At 36.3% G+C, this 22,855-nt stretch overlaps 1 protein-coding gene across 4 annotated transcripts in view; it reads right to left on the bottom strand.

The window, feature by feature from the left end:
• Nucleotides 1–22,855, bottom strand: part of ANK2 (ankyrin 2) — a 418,509-nt gene that overhangs the window by 117,267 nt on the left and 278,387 nt on the right. For 3 of the 4 annotated variants that reach the window (XM_069095397.1, XM_069095401.1, XM_069095405.1), the window contains 7 exons: nucleotides 22,344–22,442; nucleotides 21,687–21,785; nucleotides 16,021–16,119; nucleotides 13,662–13,859; nucleotides 9,238–9,336; nucleotides 8,460–8,558; nucleotides 1,585–1,782 (listed from right to left, as the gene is read on the bottom strand). In XM_069095397.1, coding sequence (XP_068951498.1) covers nucleotides 1,585–1,782; nucleotides 8,460–8,558; nucleotides 9,238–9,336; nucleotides 13,662–13,859; nucleotides 16,021–16,119; nucleotides 21,687–21,785; nucleotides 22,344–22,442 — 891 coding nt within the window. The remainder of the gene's footprint in view (nucleotides 1–1,584; nucleotides 1,783–8,459; nucleotides 8,559–9,237; nucleotides 9,337–13,661; nucleotides 13,860–16,020; nucleotides 16,120–21,686; nucleotides 21,786–22,343; nucleotides 22,443–22,855) is intronic. The other variant, XM_069095412.1, reaches the window with a different exon arrangement.

The raw sequence follows: 22,855 nt of genomic DNA, 5'->3' as shown, positions 1-22,855 counted from the left end.
AGGAAGGAAGGGAGGATGAATTTATTAAGCACCTACCATGGGCCAGGCATTGTGCTAAGTGCTTTATAAATATCTCATTTGACTCTTACAACAGACCTGGGAGGGAAGGGTTATTATTATCCCCATTATACAGTTAAGGAGATTAATGGAGACCAGAGTGACAGTCAGTTTCTTTATCTGTAGAGAGAAGGCATATGATATAGGCTGATAGGTGGCTTAGCTGATAGAATGCTAGACTTGGATTCAGTAACACCTGAATCCAAATCCTTCCTCAGACACTTATCAGATGTGTAAATCTGGAAAAATCACAACTCCTCTGAGAGTCAATTGATTGACTTCAGATGTTCTTAGATGCCCTTCCAGTCTTAATGTGATGCTCCTATGATTCTTCAAGACCTAACCATATAAAAATATGAGAACTGTACAGGATGAGAAGGCCAGCATAAATGGTTTGCCCATGCCTTGGGAAAAGGGTTCTACAAAGTACTAGAACCAAAATATTTCTCACCCAGTGGCTAACCTAGTGGTGAGCGTCTCTCACTATTTATCTAGGTCCACTGCTGGATCTGAACAGAATGATTTTCAACTTGGTAAGGTATAATAGAGCTTTTCCTCTGTTGGATTTCCCTCTGAGATTACCTCCTATATACACTATATATATCTCGTATTTATATAGTGGTTTGCATATCATCTTCCCCAACAGAACGTTAGCTCCTTGGGGCCACTAGCTGTGTTTTTGTTTTTACTTGTACTTTGTTTTTATTTGTACTTTGCTTTTTATTTTACCTGTGCATCATACAGAGAAAGCCTTGAATAAATGCTTGTTGATTGAATGCCTTACTTCCACAAACCAGGTTCACCTCCCTGTATGCCTCTTGTAGTTTTCTGTTAATGTACTCTAAGTTTCTATGAACTATTTTGGCTATTTATGCAGCTTAAAATTGTATTAACTGTTTAACATACACAAAGGATATCAGAAATTGAACAATATGTGTGTATATGAAAATGCATATATACATGCATGCATATACTTTGCATTTAATTAAAACAATATGTATATCTACACACACACAACTGTATTTGTATATGTGTGTATGTGTACATGTGTGTGCATATGTTTGTACACATTATCTATTTTTGTTGTTGCTGTTTATTCTTCATTCTCGAAAAGGAATGTGATTATCAGGAAGGTGGTGCCATGTCTTGCAAGTGAGTTGGATTTAAGTGAGGGAGGGCTGTACAAAGTCACCAGCCTCACTTTCTTCTCCAGAACCATCTGGGTCCAGTGGCAAGATATAGATCAGGAAGACTGGAGATGGCCCCCTCTCTATTTTGAAATAGATAACATTTATACACATAGATATACATGTATCTGTATAAGCGAAATAAGTGACATATAAACACAAAGCTGAATAAATATCTATGCATGTCATACATGTACAGAATATATAAATACAATCGTGTACTTATATGTAATGTGTATATATATGTAATTTATATATAGATTGTTTCTTACATATACATACTTATATCTCTCTCTTTATTGGCAGCCTGTTTTTTTATACAATGGCAAGAACAAATTACCTTAGTTGACATGTGGATGTTGGATCCTTTATCTAGAAGCAGGGTCGCCATATCAGTATGGCCTTCCTGAGAGGCCAGATGAAGTGGGGTGACCCCTTGCTTTGTCACAATGTTGGTCTCTGCTCCATAGTTCAGTAATGTGGTAGCTATCTGCATCTGATTCTTCTTAGCAGCAATATGCAATGGAGTGTAGCCATTCTAGAGGGGGAAAAGTAACATATGGTTAGCCTTTCTGTAAAAAAAAACTAACCTGAAGTCTCTTAAGATCAAAGATCTTGATCTGGATGGGACTTCAGAAGTCTCTATTCCAGTCTTTCATTTTATAGATGAAGATGTCAAGGCCCAGAAAGGTTACACACCTTACCCAACAATACACAGGTGTCAAGTTGGAGAATGTGGTTTAAAGCTTGAATCATTTCATTCTAAATTTTTTCTAACATATCACACCTTCTACATTCATAAAATTCAGAGGGGAATGAGACCTTATAAATCATTGAATCAAATCAATCCAACTTCCAAGGGGGAGTTATTTCTACAATCTTCTGAAGAAATAACCAAACAGGTTTCTGATTAACTACTTCCTATAATGGGGATATTACTTATTGGGAGAGCCATTTCACTTTTTGACAGTTGTTAGAAAGAGACATTTTCTTCCTTTGTTTAGTTAGAATCTGTCTCCTCGTAACTTCTATTCATCAGTGCTAGCTTTTCCCTCTGAAGCAACACAAATTGTCAGTTCTCTTGTCTATATCAACAGTCTTTTTAGTGTTTGAATAAATTGATCATGTATACTTTTTAATCTTAATTTCTTTTCCAGGAAACACCAGTTTCCCTAGTGGTTCCTTTTATGATAGGCCCCTCAATATTTTGATTTCTGTCCTCCTGCAACATGATGAGCAGAGTTTAAACCCACTGTTATAGATACGGTTTGATCAGTGCAAAGGACAGCAGGATTATTATTATTTATCATAAACTATATAACATTCTTATATCGATATTGGCTTACATTTCTAGGGCACTTTACAATTATAAAATATTTTTCTCACAAAATTTCTGCCTTGAATAGTACAAATATTATTTCCAGATGAATAAACAGAAGGTTCAATTAACAAAGTGACTTGCTCTAACTCAAATAATTAATGACTGCTCCTAAATTAGGATCTGAAGCTTCTAGGTCTACAGTCTTTCCATTATACCATGCTTCCTTTTGTATACCCCAAAGGAGACTAAAAGCATATTAACTATTTTAGTACCCGTATAACAATTTAGATGAAAATGACCGTTTTTTTAAGGATACATATATGTATATAACACATATACATATATACATATGTATACAAATATATATCCATTAAATGCAATACAAGATTATTACAAAAGTAAAAAAAAAGATTATCACAAAAGTAAAAAAAAAGATTATCACAAAAGTAAAAAGAATGATATAGCCAATCTATTTAAAAAATATATTTAGCAGCTCATAAAAATAGTGATCAATGAGATGATGGCTTCATAATGAACAAATCAAACTAATTTAATTTCCTTTTTTTTTTGGACAATTACTAGATAGATTGAGGGAAGGGGTTCCATAGACAGAAGTAGACAAAGATCTTAATACCTCAATCTCCTATAGTTATGGCTTTCTCATACCAACATATGAAATACATAGATTTTATCATGTGAAAACATTTGACAAGTCACTTAGGTTATTTTAGAGGTGCCATGGAGAGAGGGGCGGCCAGGTGGCTCAGCGAGTAAGAGCACCGGCTCCAGTGTCGGGATGACCTGGATCAAATCCAGGCTCAGATACTCAGCACCACACCCAGAAATAATAACTGGCCGTGTAACCTTGAGCAAGTTACTTAACCCCAATTGCTTTAAAAAAAAGAAAAAGAAAAAAAAGAAGAAAAAAAAGTGCCATGGAGATTTAAAACTAGTTGAATGAATGTACTGAAAGAACATCAATTCATCACTTTCCATAGTTGCTGTGGCCCAGTCCTTGTTGGTGAGCTATTTTAGGCATAGAGTGATTGAATTCCAAAAAAGAGACTCTAGTGGGGTGTTTCTAAGATTTGTGCTTGGTTTTCTGTTGTTTAACAATGTCTTAATTGACTTGGACATAGCAGGATTATCAAATCTGTAGATGATGTAAAACTTGGAGGGATAACTAAAACACTGGATGACAGAAAGAGAATTCGAGAAGATCCTGATTAGCTGGTATGAAGGACTGAGTCTGATAAAGCAAAATTTAAGAAGAATAAATATAAAGGACTTCAAAAAACCAACTATCAAAGTAAAGTTCAGAAAGGCCTCATAAGATGAGAGTTCAAGGAAATTGACCTGAAGGTATTAATGAATTGCAAAATCAAATTGAGGCAAGTATTGTGATAAAGAGCAACCAGAAAATCTAAAGCTCCATCTTAGGCTGAATTAAGAAAGAAAGCATCTACAGAATGAGGGAGGTTCATGATCCCACCGTATTCTGCCATTATCAAACTACCACTAGAGTATCGTATTCAATTCTGGATATACCACATGTTGGGGAGGACACTAACTGGAGTGGGGACAGAGAAAAAGAAACTAATAAGGTCAAAAGACTGGAGAGCCTACCATAGGAAGTTTAGTTGAAGGAAATAGTCATGTTTAACTCAAAAGGAAACTGTGAGGCATATAATAGCTCATTTCTATTATATGAAGTTTTTCCATGGGACATTATGACAGTCCCTCTGGAACCAGTAGGTCAGAACAATGGTGACAAGTTACAGAGGAGTTAAAATTGTAGTTCAACAAAGGGAGAATTTTTTTCCCTAAAAATTTAGAGCTGTCCAAAAGCTGAGTCGTCTAAAGCAATGATGAGTTAACCACTGATTGGGGACATTATAAGCGAGATTATTCCTAGGCAGCTAGGAAGTCTAGTGGGTGGAAGACTGGACATGGCATGAGGCAGAGATGAGCTCAAATCTTGTCTGACACTGACTAGCTTGAGACCCTGGGAAATTCATTGAACTACTCTCTACCTCATTTTCTTCATCTTTAAAATGGGATCATAAGCATACCTACTTTAAACAGTTGTTGCAAGCATCAGAGGAGATAATAAATACCTATAAAGTTCCTTGTGAACCTTTAAAGTGCTGTATAAGGTAGCTATTATTACCATTAGTGTTACTATAATATCATTGGACTACTTCTAAGGTCCTTCCCAACTTTAAGATATTTTAAGTCTGTGAACAATATAACAGTTTTTGTCCTCAAGGATCATCCCCTATAGGAATTAACATGGTTGGTGTTTTTCACATAATTGGTCCACAGTAATTAATTATTTGTTGATTTTTTAACTATTTGCCTAGTTTATGATTGAGTTTATTGCAACATGCCCTGGCACACTGAAAATCTTCCTAAATAAAATCCACGATCACTCACAAGGGTTTGGCCTATTTTCCCACATGCTAAAAATTAAGAGACTGAAAAATATCTATCATTCAGACTATAATATATAGTTTCATGGTTGCTCTATAAGTCTGGTCCATTAGTACATATATCTCAGAAAGATACTGCAGATGGACAGGGAACTGAAATGAGAAATAAATGAGAATGTGGTGAATTTCACTTGAAAGATTATGTAGCACTTTCAGTGATTCCAAGGTTTTTCCCAGAAACAAAACCCCATAATGTTGACATCAATATTCTTCTGTTGATGCTATATGGCCACAAATCATGGGACATCCTCTCTTCAGGGATTTAGAATTGCGAGGAAAACAAAATTCAAAGGAGAGATGCACAGTGTGCATCACTGGGTCACAATGCACACCAAATGATGAATAAGGCACATCATCAAAGAGTATGTGCGTGATCAGAAAAATTCAATTGGTCATGGAGAGAAAACAAGGGATAAAAAGATGGACAGCTTGGCTTAAGAATCTGCATTATATGTGGGGTGGACCTTTGTGGACAATTTATAGGACAATGTACAAGAGAACTCCAAAGGATGAGGGGAGAGTAGACGGGTTGTGACCGCTACCTGTTGGAAAGGCCACCTACATCAATGAGAACTTATCTGCTAAAACAGCAGGAATGGTCAGATTGGGAGGGGGGGATGATTTAAAAGATCAGCTAGACAATTATTTTCAATTAGTCTAAAATGATCATTGATATGCTCAGTTATCTAATAAATATTTGTTAGATATGCCCCTGGAATGGCTTAAAAAATTACTAAGAAGCCCCTTGTTTCAAGGACGTTAACATCCAGAAGATATGATAAAATAACGAAATAAGAAAAAAGTATGTATATTAGTAGGTGGGTCTGTAACTATAATGCAAAACAGAATGTAAGTGGTAGAATTGTTTAATGAAAAAGGGCACAGACTAGGTGTCAAGTTCTACACCAGTGGGGGAACCCGTGACCTTGACACCACATGTGGCCCTCTAGGTCCTCAAATGTGGCCCTTTGACTGAATCCAAACTTCACAGAACAAATCTTTTTATTGAGATTTGATATAAAGTCTACACTAACTCTCAACTTTGAGAACCCACTGATGTCTGCAATCATTAAAGTGAAAGATTCAGGCATGAGATTTAATAAAGTGGCTGAGGGTAGATTTATAGCATGGAGATGTATCTTACTCAACTACAGGAAAAACTAGATCAATCTAGGGTCTCTTCCAACTATGAGATTTCGATAATTCTGAGATCTCTTTTTCATCATTTACAAAATCATCAAGGAAAGGTGGTCCTTATGCTATACATTTATTTCAGAGTGCATAAAAATGAAAAAATAATGAACATGATAAGAGTTTAGCTGAAGATCTCACTAGGTATGAGAAGAAAATCTAATTGACTTTTAAATGGTGGTAACCAATTCTGTCACAGCAGAAGCTAAATTCAAGTTACTTCCTCTAGGATCAAATACAAAATGCTTTCTCTGCTTGGCATTCAAAGCCCCCTTTTACCTAGTCCATTTCTACCTTCTCAGTCTTCTTACACTTTGTTCCCTGACATGTACTTTTCAATCCAGTGACACTGACCTCCTGGCTATTCTACCATATGAACAATACACTCTATCTCTCAGCTCTGGGCATATTCTCTGCCTGGAATGTTCTCCCTTAACTCTGCCTAATGACTCCCTTGGCTTTGTTTAAATCCCAACCCAAATCCTCTATTTTACAGAAGGTCTTTCCCAACTCTTCTTAATTCTAATACCCTCCCTGTTGTTTTCTATAGATAGCCTGTACACATCTTTCTTTGTATGTATATTTCACATACTGTTTCCCTCATTACATTGTAAACCCTTTGAGTGAAAAGGACTCTCTTTTGCCACTTTTTGTATCACCAGCATTTAGCATAGTGCCTGCCACATAGCAAGAACTTAATGTTTATTAATTTAGTTAAAATTGAAAAGTAAAAATTTTAAAACACCAGTTTTAGTTAAAATTGTTAAATTAGTTAAAATTTTTCAGTTAAAATTGAAAAGTAAAAATTTTAAAACATCAGAAGGATTTTTTTGAAGAAAAAATGCCCCTTCATAGGAACTTAAAGTAAAGAAATTTGCATTTTTTAATAAAATGTTATTTTCATGGATGTATTTGGACTCATTTACTTTGTTTTGCAAAGATTCTGCCTTTCATAGTAAATGTTAACTAAGACTATACATTATAATTTCCTTGCTACATTCAAACTATAGCATATGAAAGTTGGAAGAAACCTTAGGGACTAGTTATTCTGATACACTCATTTTACAAATGTGGAGGAAACCAAAGCTCAGAAAGATGAAGTAATATGTAAGAATTGCCAAGATCAGATGATTAAATGGGGGTCTAGGGAGGAGAGGGGCATGGGAAAAGATGAACGAAGGATATTTCTGAAGTTGGGAGAAAAGTAGTGTTGTGAATAAAATAGGAATATGGGGAAGAAAAGCAGCTTTTGGAGTGGAGAGAGATATATGTGTCACTGGAAATATCCTTTAGGGAAGTTTGAAATATAGGTTTAGACCTTAGAAAAGAGGTCAGCCCTGGAGACACAGCTTTGAAAGTCATCTGTTTAAAGGTGATAGCTGAAGTCATGGAAGCAGATGAAATCATTAAGAGAGACTATAGAGAAAAAGATGACTTTGTTGGGACAAGCATGAATTTATCAAGAACAGGTAACTCACCATAAGTTTTTTCCTTTGCTTTTAAATAAAAAACAGTTAAATTTTGTGGGGAAATTGCTGTCCTAAGGCTTAACTAGATCTCTCTTTTAGTAGCTTGTACCATGTTTATAGAGAAAAATCTCACTCTAGTCAGGGAACTTTATTCCTCTTCAAATTCAAAAGAGAATTTATTTTTAAGGGATTATCTGGGATCATGCAACCAGCAAGTTAATTTGAGGTCATGGGTGGTTAGAGGGCAAAAGGCACTATAGTCTTTATGTAAATTTCAGTTTACTGCATTTCCTATTCAAGTTCTCAGATTAGGGTTATAATCCCCAGTAGAATGTAAGGTCCTAGAAGGCAGGCATTCATTTTTGTCTTTGTGTCTTTAACTTCAAATACCCTACCCATAATCAATGATGTAAAATTGAATTGAATCATAATCATTCAACCTCTTAAATTGGGGTAATAAAAATCTTCTCTTCTCAATGACAGCTCTGCCTTTTTCAATATTCGCTAAATGTTTTTGGCATTTTAAACTATTAAAAGTTATGACGTGGAGGGAAAAAAAAAGGAATACAGAAAAAAATTACCTTTAAACATTTGTACCTAGACCTATGTAGAGTTTCACTGCGTTGTAAATGCTTAAATCCCCCATTCTTTCTGATCACAATTCAACCCAATATCTCTGGACCGATTTATGTGAGCTACAAAGTAGACCCACTGACACTGTTATCTACAGCAGACCTCTCACCTTGGCAGTGGCATGAGGAGATGCACCTTTCTCCAGTAACAGCAGCGCCACCTTCTGGTTGTCATAATGAGCAGCAACATGGAGTGGGGTGAGGCCATTCTGTAAAGGGGGTTTTTAAGTGTGAGCATTAAAAAAATGGTTGTTAGCTGACTGAAGCTGCCAGGAGTTATTAAGAAAAACAAAACTGATACTGATTAAGTCCATGTTAATAGATTAACCAAAGGACACAGTGAACTAAAGAAAACAACAATGAACAATTAGAGAATTATTTTTGTATTAGAAACTTCACCTGAAACCAAAAATAGCTGCAATGAAGCACATTGTACCTTGCTGAGAAGCAACGAAAGAAACCAACAGATGTTATTTTTTATTATAAACCCAAAAAAAAATGTGAAGCTGGAACCACCAAGGTTTCTGTTACCTTGCAGCCTTGGCAAAAATAAGACTTCTCCCTTCACTGCCAGCCCATCTTACAATGTTTGTTTGTTTTTAATTTGATTAAAAAAAAACTTGAATGGTCTACAATAAAAAAAGTCCATAACATTGGTATGAATTGTCAAAGTGAATGAACAGATGGAAACATTGCTGTATGGACAGATATTATAAATTGGCTTCTCTATCTCAATGTGGAAAGACAGAAATGATAATTCATCATAACTTTTCTTCTGCAATTTAATCTGCTGCATGTTTAGAGTATAAATGACCTTTAATCACAGGACAGTCAAAGGATCTCTAGACTTCTCATTCTTCCAACATATCCCATGCCAAACAGCTTTACCTTGCCAGCAGAATCCGGGGAAGCGCGACGTTGAAAGAGCAATTTTGCCACATCCAGGCTTCCATATTTGGCAGCTACATGCAGTGGTGTAAATCCCTTCTGAAAATGTGAAAAAGGGCAGAGGGGAGGGAAAAGGGGAGGAAATGGAATTGCTACATCAGCGACTTCTGGACAAGTCATTAAAAAAATTAACCTGACACAAATGATGAATGTAAAATATATTTAGAAAAAGACAGGTAAACACTATTTCCATTACCAATAAAGAAGGACTAAGAACAGAGAAAAAGTTTAACATTGAAATATGAAGATAAATTTGGATTTGAAAGATAAATACATGTTTAGGAATAAATTTAGAAAACTAAATTTTGACTTGATGTTTGTATACTGTAACAGACCAATGTCAGTGTCAAAATTTGATATGTATTAAATGTATACTATGTGCAAAGTATGGGATGTAAGCTAGAATAATATCTAGCATTTATATAGTACTTTATGGTTTGCAAAGCACTTTATACATATTACCTCATTTCTGACCCTCACAATCCTGATAGGTAGTTGCTAATACTATCTCTGTTTTAATATTGCAGAAACTGAGGCTGAAAGATTAAATGACTTGACCAGGATCAGTAGAATCTTCTTTTTTTTTTTTTTAAGGGGGGAATGCAAAGCAATTGGGGTTAAGTGACTTGCCCAAGGTCACAGCTAGTAAGTGTGTCAAGAGTAGAGCCTTCCTGAGAACAAATGTATTAAAAAGAAAGAGAGGCCATATCTTGCCATAGCTAGTAAATACCTGAGGAAGGATTTTAACTCAAGTCTCTCTCTCTGTCTGTGTCTCTGTCTATCTGTCTCTCTCATATATACATATATATATATATACACACATATATATGTATATAATTAGTACAGATGAAATAAAACTATACTTATCTTTTTCCTGGATCATGAACCCAAGAGGGTTGTGTTCATGCCTACATAGCCTCATTCCTTTTCCCTTTTATAGCTGTCATTTCTTTACTTTTTTCATTGGGGATTTCTCAAGTCAAGGTTTTATATTTTTAGCGGCAAGGGCAGGGGATAGCTTAATTATTTATCATGTTGCTGATTTATGTTTTCAGGGGATATGACTAGTGAAGTGGTCTATGGAACAACATGACAAAAATATCCAGCATCAGCAACATCTCCCATCCTGGCTCACTGGTTTTCCTCTTTTATAGAAGGACAGTACTATGTTTACAAGCTGATTCCTTCATAAAATACATTCAACTTCTGTCAAAATACACGGTTAATTAAGGCTAGTCTGTTGAATATGGTGATATCTTGAAAGGATTTTTTAAGCCTACTTTCAACTGAATGGTAAATAACTTTCACTAAACATATGTTTATGCATATACACATACCATATTTTTATGATTCTAATCAGTAGCCACATACTATAATGATGATCATGTTTCAAGGTAGCCTAAGATAATAACTGCTTCCCACAATCTGAAACCATCATTCTGGAATTGCAGTGAACTAATCCCAAGACAGTTTGGTGGTCATATCAATCAAACTACCAAAGAATTATTTTGTAGAGCTAGAAAAAATAGCAACAAAATTCATCTCGAAGAACAAAAGGTCAAGAACATTCAAGGAAATCAATGAAAAAAATATTAAGTTGCCCTAGTAGTACCAGATTTCAAACCATATTACAAAGTGATAATCATGAAAACAATCTAGTACTGGCTAAGAAATAAAGTCATAGATCAGTGGAGTAGATTAGGCACACAATACAGAATAATTAATGACCATAGTAATGTAGTGCTTGAGAAACCCAAAGATTCAAGCTTTTGGGTAAGAACTCATCCTTTGACTAAAATTGCTGGGATAATTGGAAAGAAGCCTTACATGAAGTAGGCACAGACCAACATTTCATTCTGTATACCAAAATAAGGTCAAACTGGATAAATGACTAATATATAAAGGGTGATATCATAAGTAAATTAGGGGAACATGGAAAAATGACCTTTGAATCTATGGATAAGGGAAGAGTTTATGACCAAATGAGAGAGAGGATTATGGGAGGTAAACTAAATGTTAGATTACATGAAATTTAAAAGCATTTGCACAAGCAAAACAAATGCCACCAAAATTAGAAGGAAAACAGGAAACTGAAGGGGGGGGGGAATTTACAGCAAATTTCTCTCTGTCTCTCTCTCTTTCTCTTTTTTTGCTCTTTGGAGGGGGGAAGGCAGAGCAATTGGGGTTGAGCGACTTGCACAAGGTCACATAGCTAGTTTTGTGTTAAGTGTCTGAGACTGGATTTGAACTCAGGTCCTCCTGAGTTCTGGGCTGGTGCTCTATTCACTGTGCCACATAGCCACCCCCACCAAATTTCTCTGATAAAAGTTTTATTTCTAAAATTTTTAAAGAACTGAACCAAATTTATTTTGAAAAGAGCCATTTCCCAATTGATAAATGGTCAAAGGATATGAACAGGCAATTTTCAGAAGAAGAAAACAAAGCTATCAACAGTCACATGAAAAAAGGCTCTAAATTACTACTGATTAGAGAAATGCAAATCAAAACAACTCTAAGATACCACCTCACACCTAAAAGATTGGCTAACATAACAGAAAAGGAAAATTACAAATGCTTGGGGGGGGAGGAGAGATCTGGGGGGAAAAGGACACTAATGCATTATTGGTAGAGTTGTAAATTAGCCCAACCACACTGGAGAACAATTTGGAATTATTTGGAATTATTCCCAAAGACCTATAAAACTATGTCTGCCTTTGACCCAGCAAAACAACTAGGTCTATATCCCAAAGGAATCAGAGAAAAGGAAAAGGGACCTATTTGTACAAATTAATTATAGTAGCTCTTTTTGTGGGGCCAAAGAATTGAAAATTGAGGGGATATCCCTCAATAGGGAACAAGTTATGGTATAGAACTGTGATGGAATACTACAGTGCTATAAGAAATGATAAGCAAAATGGTTTCAGAAGAACTTGGGAAGACATGTAACTCATGCAAAGTAAAGTGAACAGAACTAGAAGTACATTGTACAGAGTAACAGCAATATTGTAATAAAGACAACTATGAAAGATTTAGCTCCTCTGACCAAGTCAATGATCTAAAAGTGCTTTGCAAACCTTAAAGTGGTATACAAACATTAGCTATTACTGTTAGAATTACAAACTTTAAAAAAAACGCATAAAGTAGAGGATTAATTGGTTTCTATAATTTGAAACCATGAATTTCAGGAATTTTTACTGTAGAATTTGTCATGTATTTAAAAAGCAACATCTACTGTGAAACTGTATAGGCAATCCTGACTTGAATGCTGTAAATATCCAGAGGAAGAGGAAAAAATGAGACCAAATTTCTTGAAAGGGGAATTATAAAGACAAGACCTCAGAAATAGCATAGAGTCAGGCTGGTAAACTGTTAATAAGACTACAACTTGTTTCACATAAAGGGCTGTTGTTAAAATACAATATTTATCATGTAATAAAGCTATATATAATTCCAATCCTTAATCAATAAGGTTACAATTTCGTATATTTGGGAAGGTTATACTTGAGATACTTGTTGGGGGGGGCAGTAAGGGAACACACCTCCAATTTCATAATAGAAATTAATAGAGCAATCCAGGATTGACTTTATAGAAATATGTCTCATTGACAACTTTATTGAAACAACATACAATGTGTCTTTTTGTTGCTTTGGGACTTTTAGTATGTACAGGACATAATCTGAGCAGTGATGACATGTCCTATAGACATGGTTTCCATAGCACCTATCTGTTCTTTCACAACCGAGCTGAATCCCTCATTACTCAGGATGACTTCCCAGTGACATGAATCTTACTGAAAGATTGTGACAATCTATGATTTAAGGTTAGGGATAGATAAACCCAAGAAATAATATTGTCATTATTTCAAGTAGAACTAAATCCAGTATCCTCTCCCAAATAACACATGGGTTCAGCACTTTTTATTGAATGTATTATTAAGCTTATCCACAACACTAACAAGCATTTCCCATTTGTTTTTTTTTTCTTGACTTGGGGGGAGGGGAAATATGACATTTGCACCTTTTTTTTAACAATGAAGCTAAACATTCCACTATGGATTTTAGACAAAGTTTATGTCCACTTTTTTGCAGTAGTAGAAGGAGCCCACAACTGATTTCTCAATATTGTTGCAACTAATCTATCCACTTACCTTAATATTTTTTTAATGAAATTTTATTTCTTCAATGAGTAAAAATGTATTCTCTCCCTCACACCACCCACCACCATTGAAAAGAAAAAGGAAAAAAAAAGACTTCTTGTAACAAATGCACATAGTCAAACAAAACAAATTCCCATCTTGGCCATGTCCAAAACATCTGTGCCTAATTCTGGACTCCATCAACTCTCTGTCAGGAGCTGTCCTTACCTTAGTAGCTAAAGAATGAGCTGCTCCTGCTTCCAGAAGCACCGATGCCACATCTACCTGGCCTTCCCTCGCTGAGATGTGCAGGGGCGTGTATCCATTTTTAGTGGCTGCATCTGGGTGAGCCATATGTTGTAGAAGCAGCTGGACTATTTCTGTCTTACCCAGGCGAGAAGCAATGTGCAAGGGAGTCTGTTCCTCCTACAACTCAAGTCAAGCAAAAAGTTAGAGCCAGAAGGACTCGCTAATGACATACTCCAAACCAACTGCCCCTGAAGCAATGTCCACTTGCAATTATTATTATCATTATTATTCATTTGTATATTATTTTAAGCTTTACAAAGCTATTTGAATGTATTAACTCATTCAATTTTTATGATAACCTTTGAGATAGGTATAAATATAATCCCCCTTTTACTTATAAGGAAGCTGTGTCTGAGAATATTTAAGTGACTTGCCCAGAGTCACATATCTACTAAGCAAATGAAACAGGATTTGAACTCTGGTCTTCTTGATTGCTAATCCCACATTCTTTCCACTTGTGCCTCCTAGCATTTTTATAGTACTGACTTGATGTACTGTTAACCGGTATTGTGGACAAGCACATATTTCCATGAATTTGATCACTTGTTATTTTCACTTCTACTTGCTTCTGATAATCAACACATCTCCCTTTTCAGCCTAGCTAAGGTAAAAGAGGCTTCAATATTCATTTTATTTAAATATAAATCGACTTGCTTACAGAAGAATACAGGGCCAAGTATCCATCCAAGGGTAAAGATGAAGGTAATTAAAAAGAGAAATTATTTCTCAAGATATATACAGTGTTATCTGTTTATCAAAGATAAGAAATGTGCCTGGGTCTTGCATTCTATTAGTCCTGTTGACTGTGAAAATTCTGAAGGCAACTCATCAAAAATCATGGGGAAGAACTGGCAAGTTATTCACTAAGAAAGTTCTATCAATGTAGACCTGAAACTGTTTTATCGTTTATAGTCTTATAATTGAACTGAGTAGTTCCAAGACATGCCCATTACCATCCCATAGACCCATAAGTACATGTCGGAAGTGAGGCTTGCAGCAAAGACTTCTTGACCCAGAAACTGGATTTCTATGCATTTATACTGTGCTATGTTATATGGGTTCCATATGTAATATATGTGACATAAATGTAATATACATATAATAAATATAACATGTATAATTTATATATATTTAAATGGAACAGGAACAATACAAATCCCATTTCAGAAATGCAAAAAAAATGATAAAGTTCAGGTCTTAATTTGCAAAGCATTTCCTTTGTAACAGCCCTTTGACATAGGTAGCAAATCCCCATTTTATAGAAAAAAAAAACCAAAGCTAAGGTATACTTGGAGCTAGTAAGTGGCAGTTGGTGTAACTGAACCTAGAGAGCAATCTAAAATATTTTCGATTTCACTGACTCAGATCTAGAGTATTCTTTCCACAGTCTCAGAAACAAGTGAACCTAAATGTATAAAACCACAAATGGCCAAAAGGATAAAATGTGTTAAATAAAACAGGAGGTGAAGCAGGTGAGTGTGTGTGTGGGGGGGACGGAGAGAATGAAAAATTTAGAGTAGTGATTTTATAAGGAACTTATTGGCAAAGTTATGAAAACTTGCTTGGCTTTGTTTGATATTGGGAAAAGCACAGATAAATGAAGTTCTGTGGATATCAATATATGTTGATGTAAACACCATTTTTGATAAAAAAAAATCCAATGATAAAAGAGATCATCGATGTGCCAATGCTTTGGAAAAAAAGGAAATATAAAAGTCTTCCTTCTGGTCCTCATGATACTCCACCTTTCATCTTTGGACCTTTGCACTGGTCAACCCAGGTCTGGAATACCCTCCCTCCTTACTCATGATTGATAGAGTCGTATCATCCTTTAAGGTGCAGCCCATGAAATATCTTCTCTCTATGAAGCCTTTCTCAAGTCCCACTATTGCCACTGCCTCCCCTCCTCTGCTACCTTATCTTTCACTACTTTGTGTATGGGAGTTTGGAAGGGTATGGTGATATATACATATATTTTTAAATTTACCTTATATTCACATATATTTATATAGACCATATAGACTTGTTTTATATAGACTTATTAGAGTGTAAGCTCCTTGAGAGTAGGGATCGTTTTCTTTTTTGTAATTGTATCCCTGACAACAAGTATCATAATAGGCATATAGCAGTTGCTTAGTATATACTATTTGATGATTGACTGATATAAAGGATATTCTATCATGAAATTGCCACACTACTCTCGCTGTCAGAGCATAAGACCCTTCCTTAAATGCAGAAGACTCTACATGATGGTTGAAAAAGTAGCCTAGATACCTACCCTGGCTCGGGCATCCACAAGAGCACCATTTCGTAGAAGGCAACGGACTACTTCCACCTGCCCAGCCCGGGCTGCCATATGTAGTGCAGTCTCTCCACGCTGCCAGGAAACAAAGAGTCTTGAATCACAAATAAACCTATTCCTCTTGATGGACACAAATAAAACTGTCCATGGTACTGCAATACAGGAACATGTCAATGAACTGGAGAAGAGCTAGGTGGAAAAACTAAAGGCATTGGGATCACTCTGGAGAAAAGAAAGGTTGGGGGTCAATTAAAAGCAATTTACAAATTCATCAAACATATTACACTCTCCTTCACCTTCTCTATGGATTGAACAAGGAAAAACATTTAAAGCCAGTGTTTCCCAACATAGTTTCAATGTGTAACATACTTGTAAACTCACCTCAGTATTCAAGGTCCAGGATACACAGGGCAGGGGTGGTGGGGTGGTGGAATGGTTTGCCAGGAAGGTAAAGAAGCAGGATAGTTAACTTCAAAATTCAACATAAATATATTCTCCAGTGAAATTATCTTTGTCATAGCACCATAAAGCAGTTTCTTAACCTGGAATCCATAAACTTGTGTGTGTGTTTATTAATTTTGGTAACTATTTCAATTGATTTCCTGTATAATCCTATTTTATTTTGTGCATTTTAATTCAAGTTTTTCTTTCCCCCAAGTAGTCTCTCCTTTTGTATTTGAGAATATTTTGAGGTTTGGCATAATTTATGTTAGAAAGTAGTCACCCTAATATTAATGGTTATGTTTACTCACATACGGGTCTTTGAAGAGACTTCCTAGCTTTTGGCTTCAGGTCAGAGACTGAGAAGTTAAGTATGGATTGGTAGGAGATTCACTGTGTCAAGGAGACATCCACCAGGGATTAAGTAGGTCCAGGTCATCAGAGCCTGCCTACGCCATTTTTGTGATGCAATGATGTGCTATGTTTGGCAAGCTGACTTAAGCTGGAGCTTGAGGGATTAGATCTAAGGGAGAACATGAGATCTAAGGGAGAACTTATTGACAATCATGTTAGAGTGTTTTTTGCAAGGGATTATAATATCTGGCCATCTTTTAAAACAAGAAAGCTGTATAGTTCTGAATGAAGGCAAGAGGATGGACTAGATGGTCTAGCAATATTTTATTTTCTCTTCTGATAGAATCTTTTGATTCTTTAGTTATGCATGAAAAAAACGAATGGGGAACAAATGCCATAATAGATATACAGGTCAGAATTATTTTAAGAAATAATTCTGGTTTATTCTAAGTAGAATTAAGTACCTATCTTCAACATCCTACTTCCAAATTGAGGGGGTTATTTAGACATTTCTCACAATTCTTAATGAAAAACCACAGTTTTTATTGATCAAGGGAAAAAAAAGCTAAACAAATAGAAATCTTGAAGTGATTTGGGAAGATAAAATTAGAGGTCTGATATACTGATTGTAGTCAATCTCTGCTGATCCCTGAGATCTATGGCTGTTTGTCCTTCATTCCCAAAGAGGATCATGACATCAGAAAGTGATGCTATGACTTGCAAGTGAATTGGATTTAAGTGAGAGAGGGTCACAAGCCTCACTCTGTCCTCCAGAGCCATCTGTGCCCAGTGGCAAGATATAGACCAGAATGACTGCAGATGGCTTGGGAAGCAGTAGGAGACCTTGGCCATTTAATCAACAAATAGTTAATATTCAGGGGCGGCTAGGTGGTGCAGTGAGCACCAGCCCTGGAGTCAGGACGAACCTGAGTTCAAATCCGACTTCAGACACTTAACACAAAAACTAGCCGTGTGACTTTGGGCAAGTCACTTAACCCCAATTGCCCTCCAAAAAGCAAAAAAAAAAAACAACCCAAAACAAACAGTTAATATTCAAGTGAGAATAAACTATCTCAAATGATTTTAAATACTTTAAGAAAAGATATTCTCTATCTTTTCTTGGTTTCCACATCACACACTACTTAAGAAAAAAGATGATTCACTTTACACTTTAAAAGAGAACATGAATATAAAGTGGGGTCTGGAAATTAACATTGATACAAGAGCCATTTTCAACCCCTGTATCTCATAACTATTAAGTATTTCGAGATTTCTGTTCCTTGGAAAGACAAGATTTCTTAGTGTTTTGATGTCATTGACCACCAGTCTCCAAATGGAAGAGTCAGTTCTCTAATACCAGTAATTGGACAACTTGACCATTCTTTTTGCTTTTTTTTTTTGGAGGGGGGAAGGCAGGGCAATTGGGGTTGTGCCTTGGCCAGGGTCACATGGCTAAGTGTCTAGTGTCTGAGGCCTCATTTGAACTCAGGTCCTTCAGACTTCAGGGCCAGTGTTCTATTCACTGCACCACCTAGCTGCCCCAACCATTTTTTTTTTATCACATCTCTTTGCTAAATGGCATTATGGTAGCTGGATCTTATAAGATTTTCTGGTGAAATCAGAGAATATGCTTAGACTCCAGAAGGGCCCAATTTTTTGAAATAGTATAATGAATCCAAAGAAGTATTCTAGACCTACTTTGAATTTCAAATAATTCGCTCTTGCTGTTACCATATTTCCCTCATTTTGAGAAAGTTCAATTATTAATATTATATTTGTACACATATACATACACATATATGTGTGCACACATATATGTCTATATATACACATATAATATAGTACAGGCTTGTTCTGTTTTGGGATTTTAACTAATTTTAATTTAGCTTAGCTTAAGTTTCAGTTTAACTAAACCAAGTTTAGTTTCTTTCTTGATAATTCTCCCATAATATCTAGTCATATTTTCTTAATTTCACTAAATTACCTTTGGGTTGGGGGTATGAAGAATATTTCTAGGAAAAAAAAATTAACTTCTCCACTCTCCTCTCTCTTTGCCATTAAAAACTTGCTTTGTTTAGAAAAGAACAAAATTAAAACCTACCATTGCCTACTACCGGTATCTTTGGTGATTTATTTTTTAATTCTAGTATTGTGCTTAATTGACCACTATCCATTACTGATTGCTGAAATATTGTCATTTCTAGTTGTAGTTATAGTCTTCAAAGTGTACATATCAATAAAAGAAAAAATTTATGCAGCTTAAAAAAACGGAACTGTTCAGGTAAATATCATCTTGACCTTAAAAGCTCTGACAAATTTGAGTTACTATTATACCTTGCATTTATAGTTAACTTTCCCTCAAAAAATGATTGGTGAGAAAATGAATATGCTCACATTTTAAGCAAGTTCCAAGTCTAATGCCACCCCCATCCCATCAGCCAGCTGGTGAAACTGACCCCACTGACAGCGATGTCAAGTTACAATATTGCCGCATCAAGTCAGAAAGCTGTCAAGCACAACAGACCACATTGATGGCATTCATGTAATGCAACAGGATTTCAGGCAACAGACGAATGATCTGGGGGTAGGGGTATTGGGGGGCAGGGGGCTGACCAAGTTGGAAAGAGCAAAGCAGGCAGGATGTATCCACACAGTTTCTGAATCAACCTCTATGGAGTTCTGGTTATATGATGGCTGGTTTTTCAGAAGAGTTCACAAACACTCCATCCCTTGATTTCCAGTTAAGTTCTTATTGATACTATCATCCCTAAAGGTTCCATCTACTCCTAATGATAGCTAGCATTTTTACTGTGCTTTATAATTTGAAAAGCACTTCATAGATGTTACTTCACATGTCCCTCATAACAGTCCTGTGAGATGGGTAATAGAGGTGTTACACCTATTTTGCAGGTGAGGAAATTTGGGAAGAGAGTAGTTGAACTTGAAGAACTTAAATTTGCCAAAGGCAATAGATTCAAGATCTGAGTACAGGACTTTGTCTCTAGGGATTTTCCTATTATATCACAACTGCCTTATAATTGAAAGAAAAGGAAAAGGATGTTTGGGAAAGGCTGTCAGGTATCTAAAATATGGAGGGTGTGTGAGGGTGTGTGTGTGTGTTTACATGTACATGTGGATCTGGGACAGGGGGAAAGAGGAGAATAAAGGGTAAAGGATGAATTCTCCTGAAATAATGGATTCCCTGAAAGAGATGATACTCAACCCTGTATTTATGATACAACAGAGTATTGTTAAGTATGTTAAGGCGTTATCACAAAATTCCCCTAGGAAATTTATTTTAGCTTAATATGGAAAAATAACTTACATACCATATAGCACTCTTACTAGAAGAAGGATGTATGAAATCAACCAAACAACAGTAAGACAATATGATTTCTAAATGACTGGAAATTGATCAAATAAGAGGAAAATCAGGGATAGAATCTCATTTATGGTGCTGATCTTAGCAAGAATCTCAAAATAATATTTTACAGGATTCCATGGACAATCTCTCTTGAAGTCACAGACACATCATTTTGTATCATGTTTTCAACTCACATGAATAATTTTGCAGAAGTATAATTAAGTATGTTATAGTTTGGGTGGTATTTGTTGCATTCAAGGTTTTGATTTCTGTTCAAAGTTGGGTTTGCAAATCTTAGTGTGAATAAGGAGAGTTTCATAATTCTTATTTTCTGTTAAAATTGGTTTCATCAAGGACATAAAATAATTTGTATTCATATTAGAAATTTAAGGACAGAAACAAGTGTGCAACTACAGAAACAATAATATGCAAAAGACCAAACACGAAAAGGGAAACTGGTCATTCTGTTTCACAACCCAAATGGAATTAGTCACCAAGAAGATATAGAAGCAACAGTGATAAGTCAATCTTTTAAAGGCAATTTATATTGGTAATAAAAAAATTAAAATGGACGTTTGTGGCAAATAGTTATCATATGAATTTGAAATAGTAAATGCTTTAAAATTCCAAACAGCAACCTCTTTGAAGAAGCAAGTTGATTTCACTTAGGAAGTTGTCTCAAGTTTAACTTTAGGGTTAAGGGGCATTAATTTATTAAAGAGATTAAAAACAGGGTTGAAGGGAAAGAAAATAAGACATCAAAAATAGGAAAGGAAAATGAAGTCAAATGTTAAATCACTCTGGCCCGTAGAAGAAAACTGGCTTATCCAACATTTTATAGTAGAAGAGTCATCTGAAAACTAATACTGGTTTGTGTTATACAGGAAAAACTGGTGTGAAGCAGCTATTTCAGGGTACACAGGCCAAAAAAGGCTAAAAAATGGAGGAAAAAAATAAGCAATAAAAGAAAGGAAATTTGTTCTCTATTAAAATGGCCTGGGTCTTTGCCTGTCTCTAATCACTTATTTTACAGGTTCATAGGAATTGACTATATAATCCTGAGTTTTGGACAGATGTTTCTTGGAATTACACTTCACTCAAGCAACCATGATGTATCTTCCTGGTTCTACCATGGTCAATTATTCTTTCACCCTTCAAGGCACCTTAGAAATGTCTTACTTTTAATAAGGGCATTCAAGAAGATGTTTGTTTAGCCCATCTGTCCCAAGAAGTTCAACATTTCCTAGGCTGTCGCTTCCAAATTTATTTTCATGATATTCTTTTTGAGAAACTAAGAAGCTGACTCTTGGATAAATGTCTGCAAGTCTTATTGATCAGATGTACATGGCGCTGGAGACCTCTCTGGGGCAGCTCAGCCCCTTGCTTTGACATGCGCACGCGCACACACACATAAGACCACGCACACACGCAGAACTCTCTCTCCCTTGCCCTCTGCGGTTATTCTATTCCAAGCCATACTCACAATGTTAGTGACATCTGGAGAGGCTCCATTCTGCAGCAGAAGGAGGACTATGTTCAGGTGGCCCATGAAAGCAGCCACATGTATTGGTGTGAGGCCAGACTGCGAAACAAAGCAATAGTAGTTTTACTCCTCTGCACGAGTGAGGGGCTTGGGGGCTTCTTTAGATAAGGAAAGCTGGAGTGAAAAAAAAGTAGAGAAGATGGGCAAAAGGTGGAGGGAAAAGAGACAGATGGAGATAGGGAGAGAGAGTCAGATCCAGAGAGACAGTTAGAGAGAGAGAGACAGGGAAAGAGAGGGATACAGAAAGGAGGAGGGAAAGAAAAAAAGAAAGAGAGGGAGAAGAAAAACTGAGCAATGAACAGGGATAGAGACAGAGAGAGGGAAGAAGGGAAAGAGGGAGGGAGAGATGGGGTAGAGAGAAACAGGAAGAAATAGAGATAAAGAAAGTGAAAGAGATGGACCAGGAGATGGACAGGGAGAGGGAGAGGAAGAGGAAGAGGAGAGGTAGAAGGAGAGGGAAAGGGAGAAGGAGAAGTAGGAAGAGAGGGAGAGGGAGAGGAGAGGGAGAAGGAGAGGAAGAGGAAAGAGGAGAGGAGAGGAGAGGAAGGGTAAGGAGAAGAAAAAGAATGTTTCTGGACAAGCTGAAACATTTTCTACCTCTGTTATAGCCTGGATTGAGGCCCCATATTTCACCAGCAGTTCCATGACTTTGATGCGGTTTTTCTTGCACGCAATGTGCAGTGGAGTAAAACCGTTCTGTGCGAGAGACAATCAAGTTAGTTGAAAACATGCAGATACAGAATCATCACACAACTCCATGCTGGCACATTGCAGGCAATAGTGTTACCTCATCACGGAGTGTGACCAGGGCTGCTCCCACCCTCACAGGTCAGGTCACAGGGAGGTAGCAGCAGCAGTCACGCACTCCTGTGATACTGGACTTTCCCCCCATAAATAATTGGGGAACTGGCCAACATGCCCCAATGCTGGCATGCTTTTTAAAAGAGAGGTAGGGGAGGCTCTCTCTTTGGAGGAGCAAAGAGGACAACATTGATTCTTTTAGAAGGTCTGAGAAGTGCCCAGAGATCAAATCATGATTGATCAAAGCGTGAAAATGTTGACTTTTCTTACAGACTTTGTAGGAAAGAAAATATTTTGCTGGTAAAGAG

The sequence above is a fragment of the Petaurus breviceps genome, unplaced genomic scaffold (genome assembly GCF_028583685.1).
Source record: "Petaurus breviceps papuanus isolate PSGF00001 unplaced genomic scaffold, PetGlider_PUasm1.0 126, whole genome shotgun sequence".
In the NCBI taxonomy this organism is placed as follows: domain Eukaryota; kingdom Metazoa; phylum Chordata; class Mammalia; order Diprotodontia; family Petauridae; genus Petaurus; species Petaurus breviceps.
The sequence above is the reverse complement of the archived record's forward strand: the minus strand, read 5'-3'. Positions and strand labels throughout refer to the sequence as shown.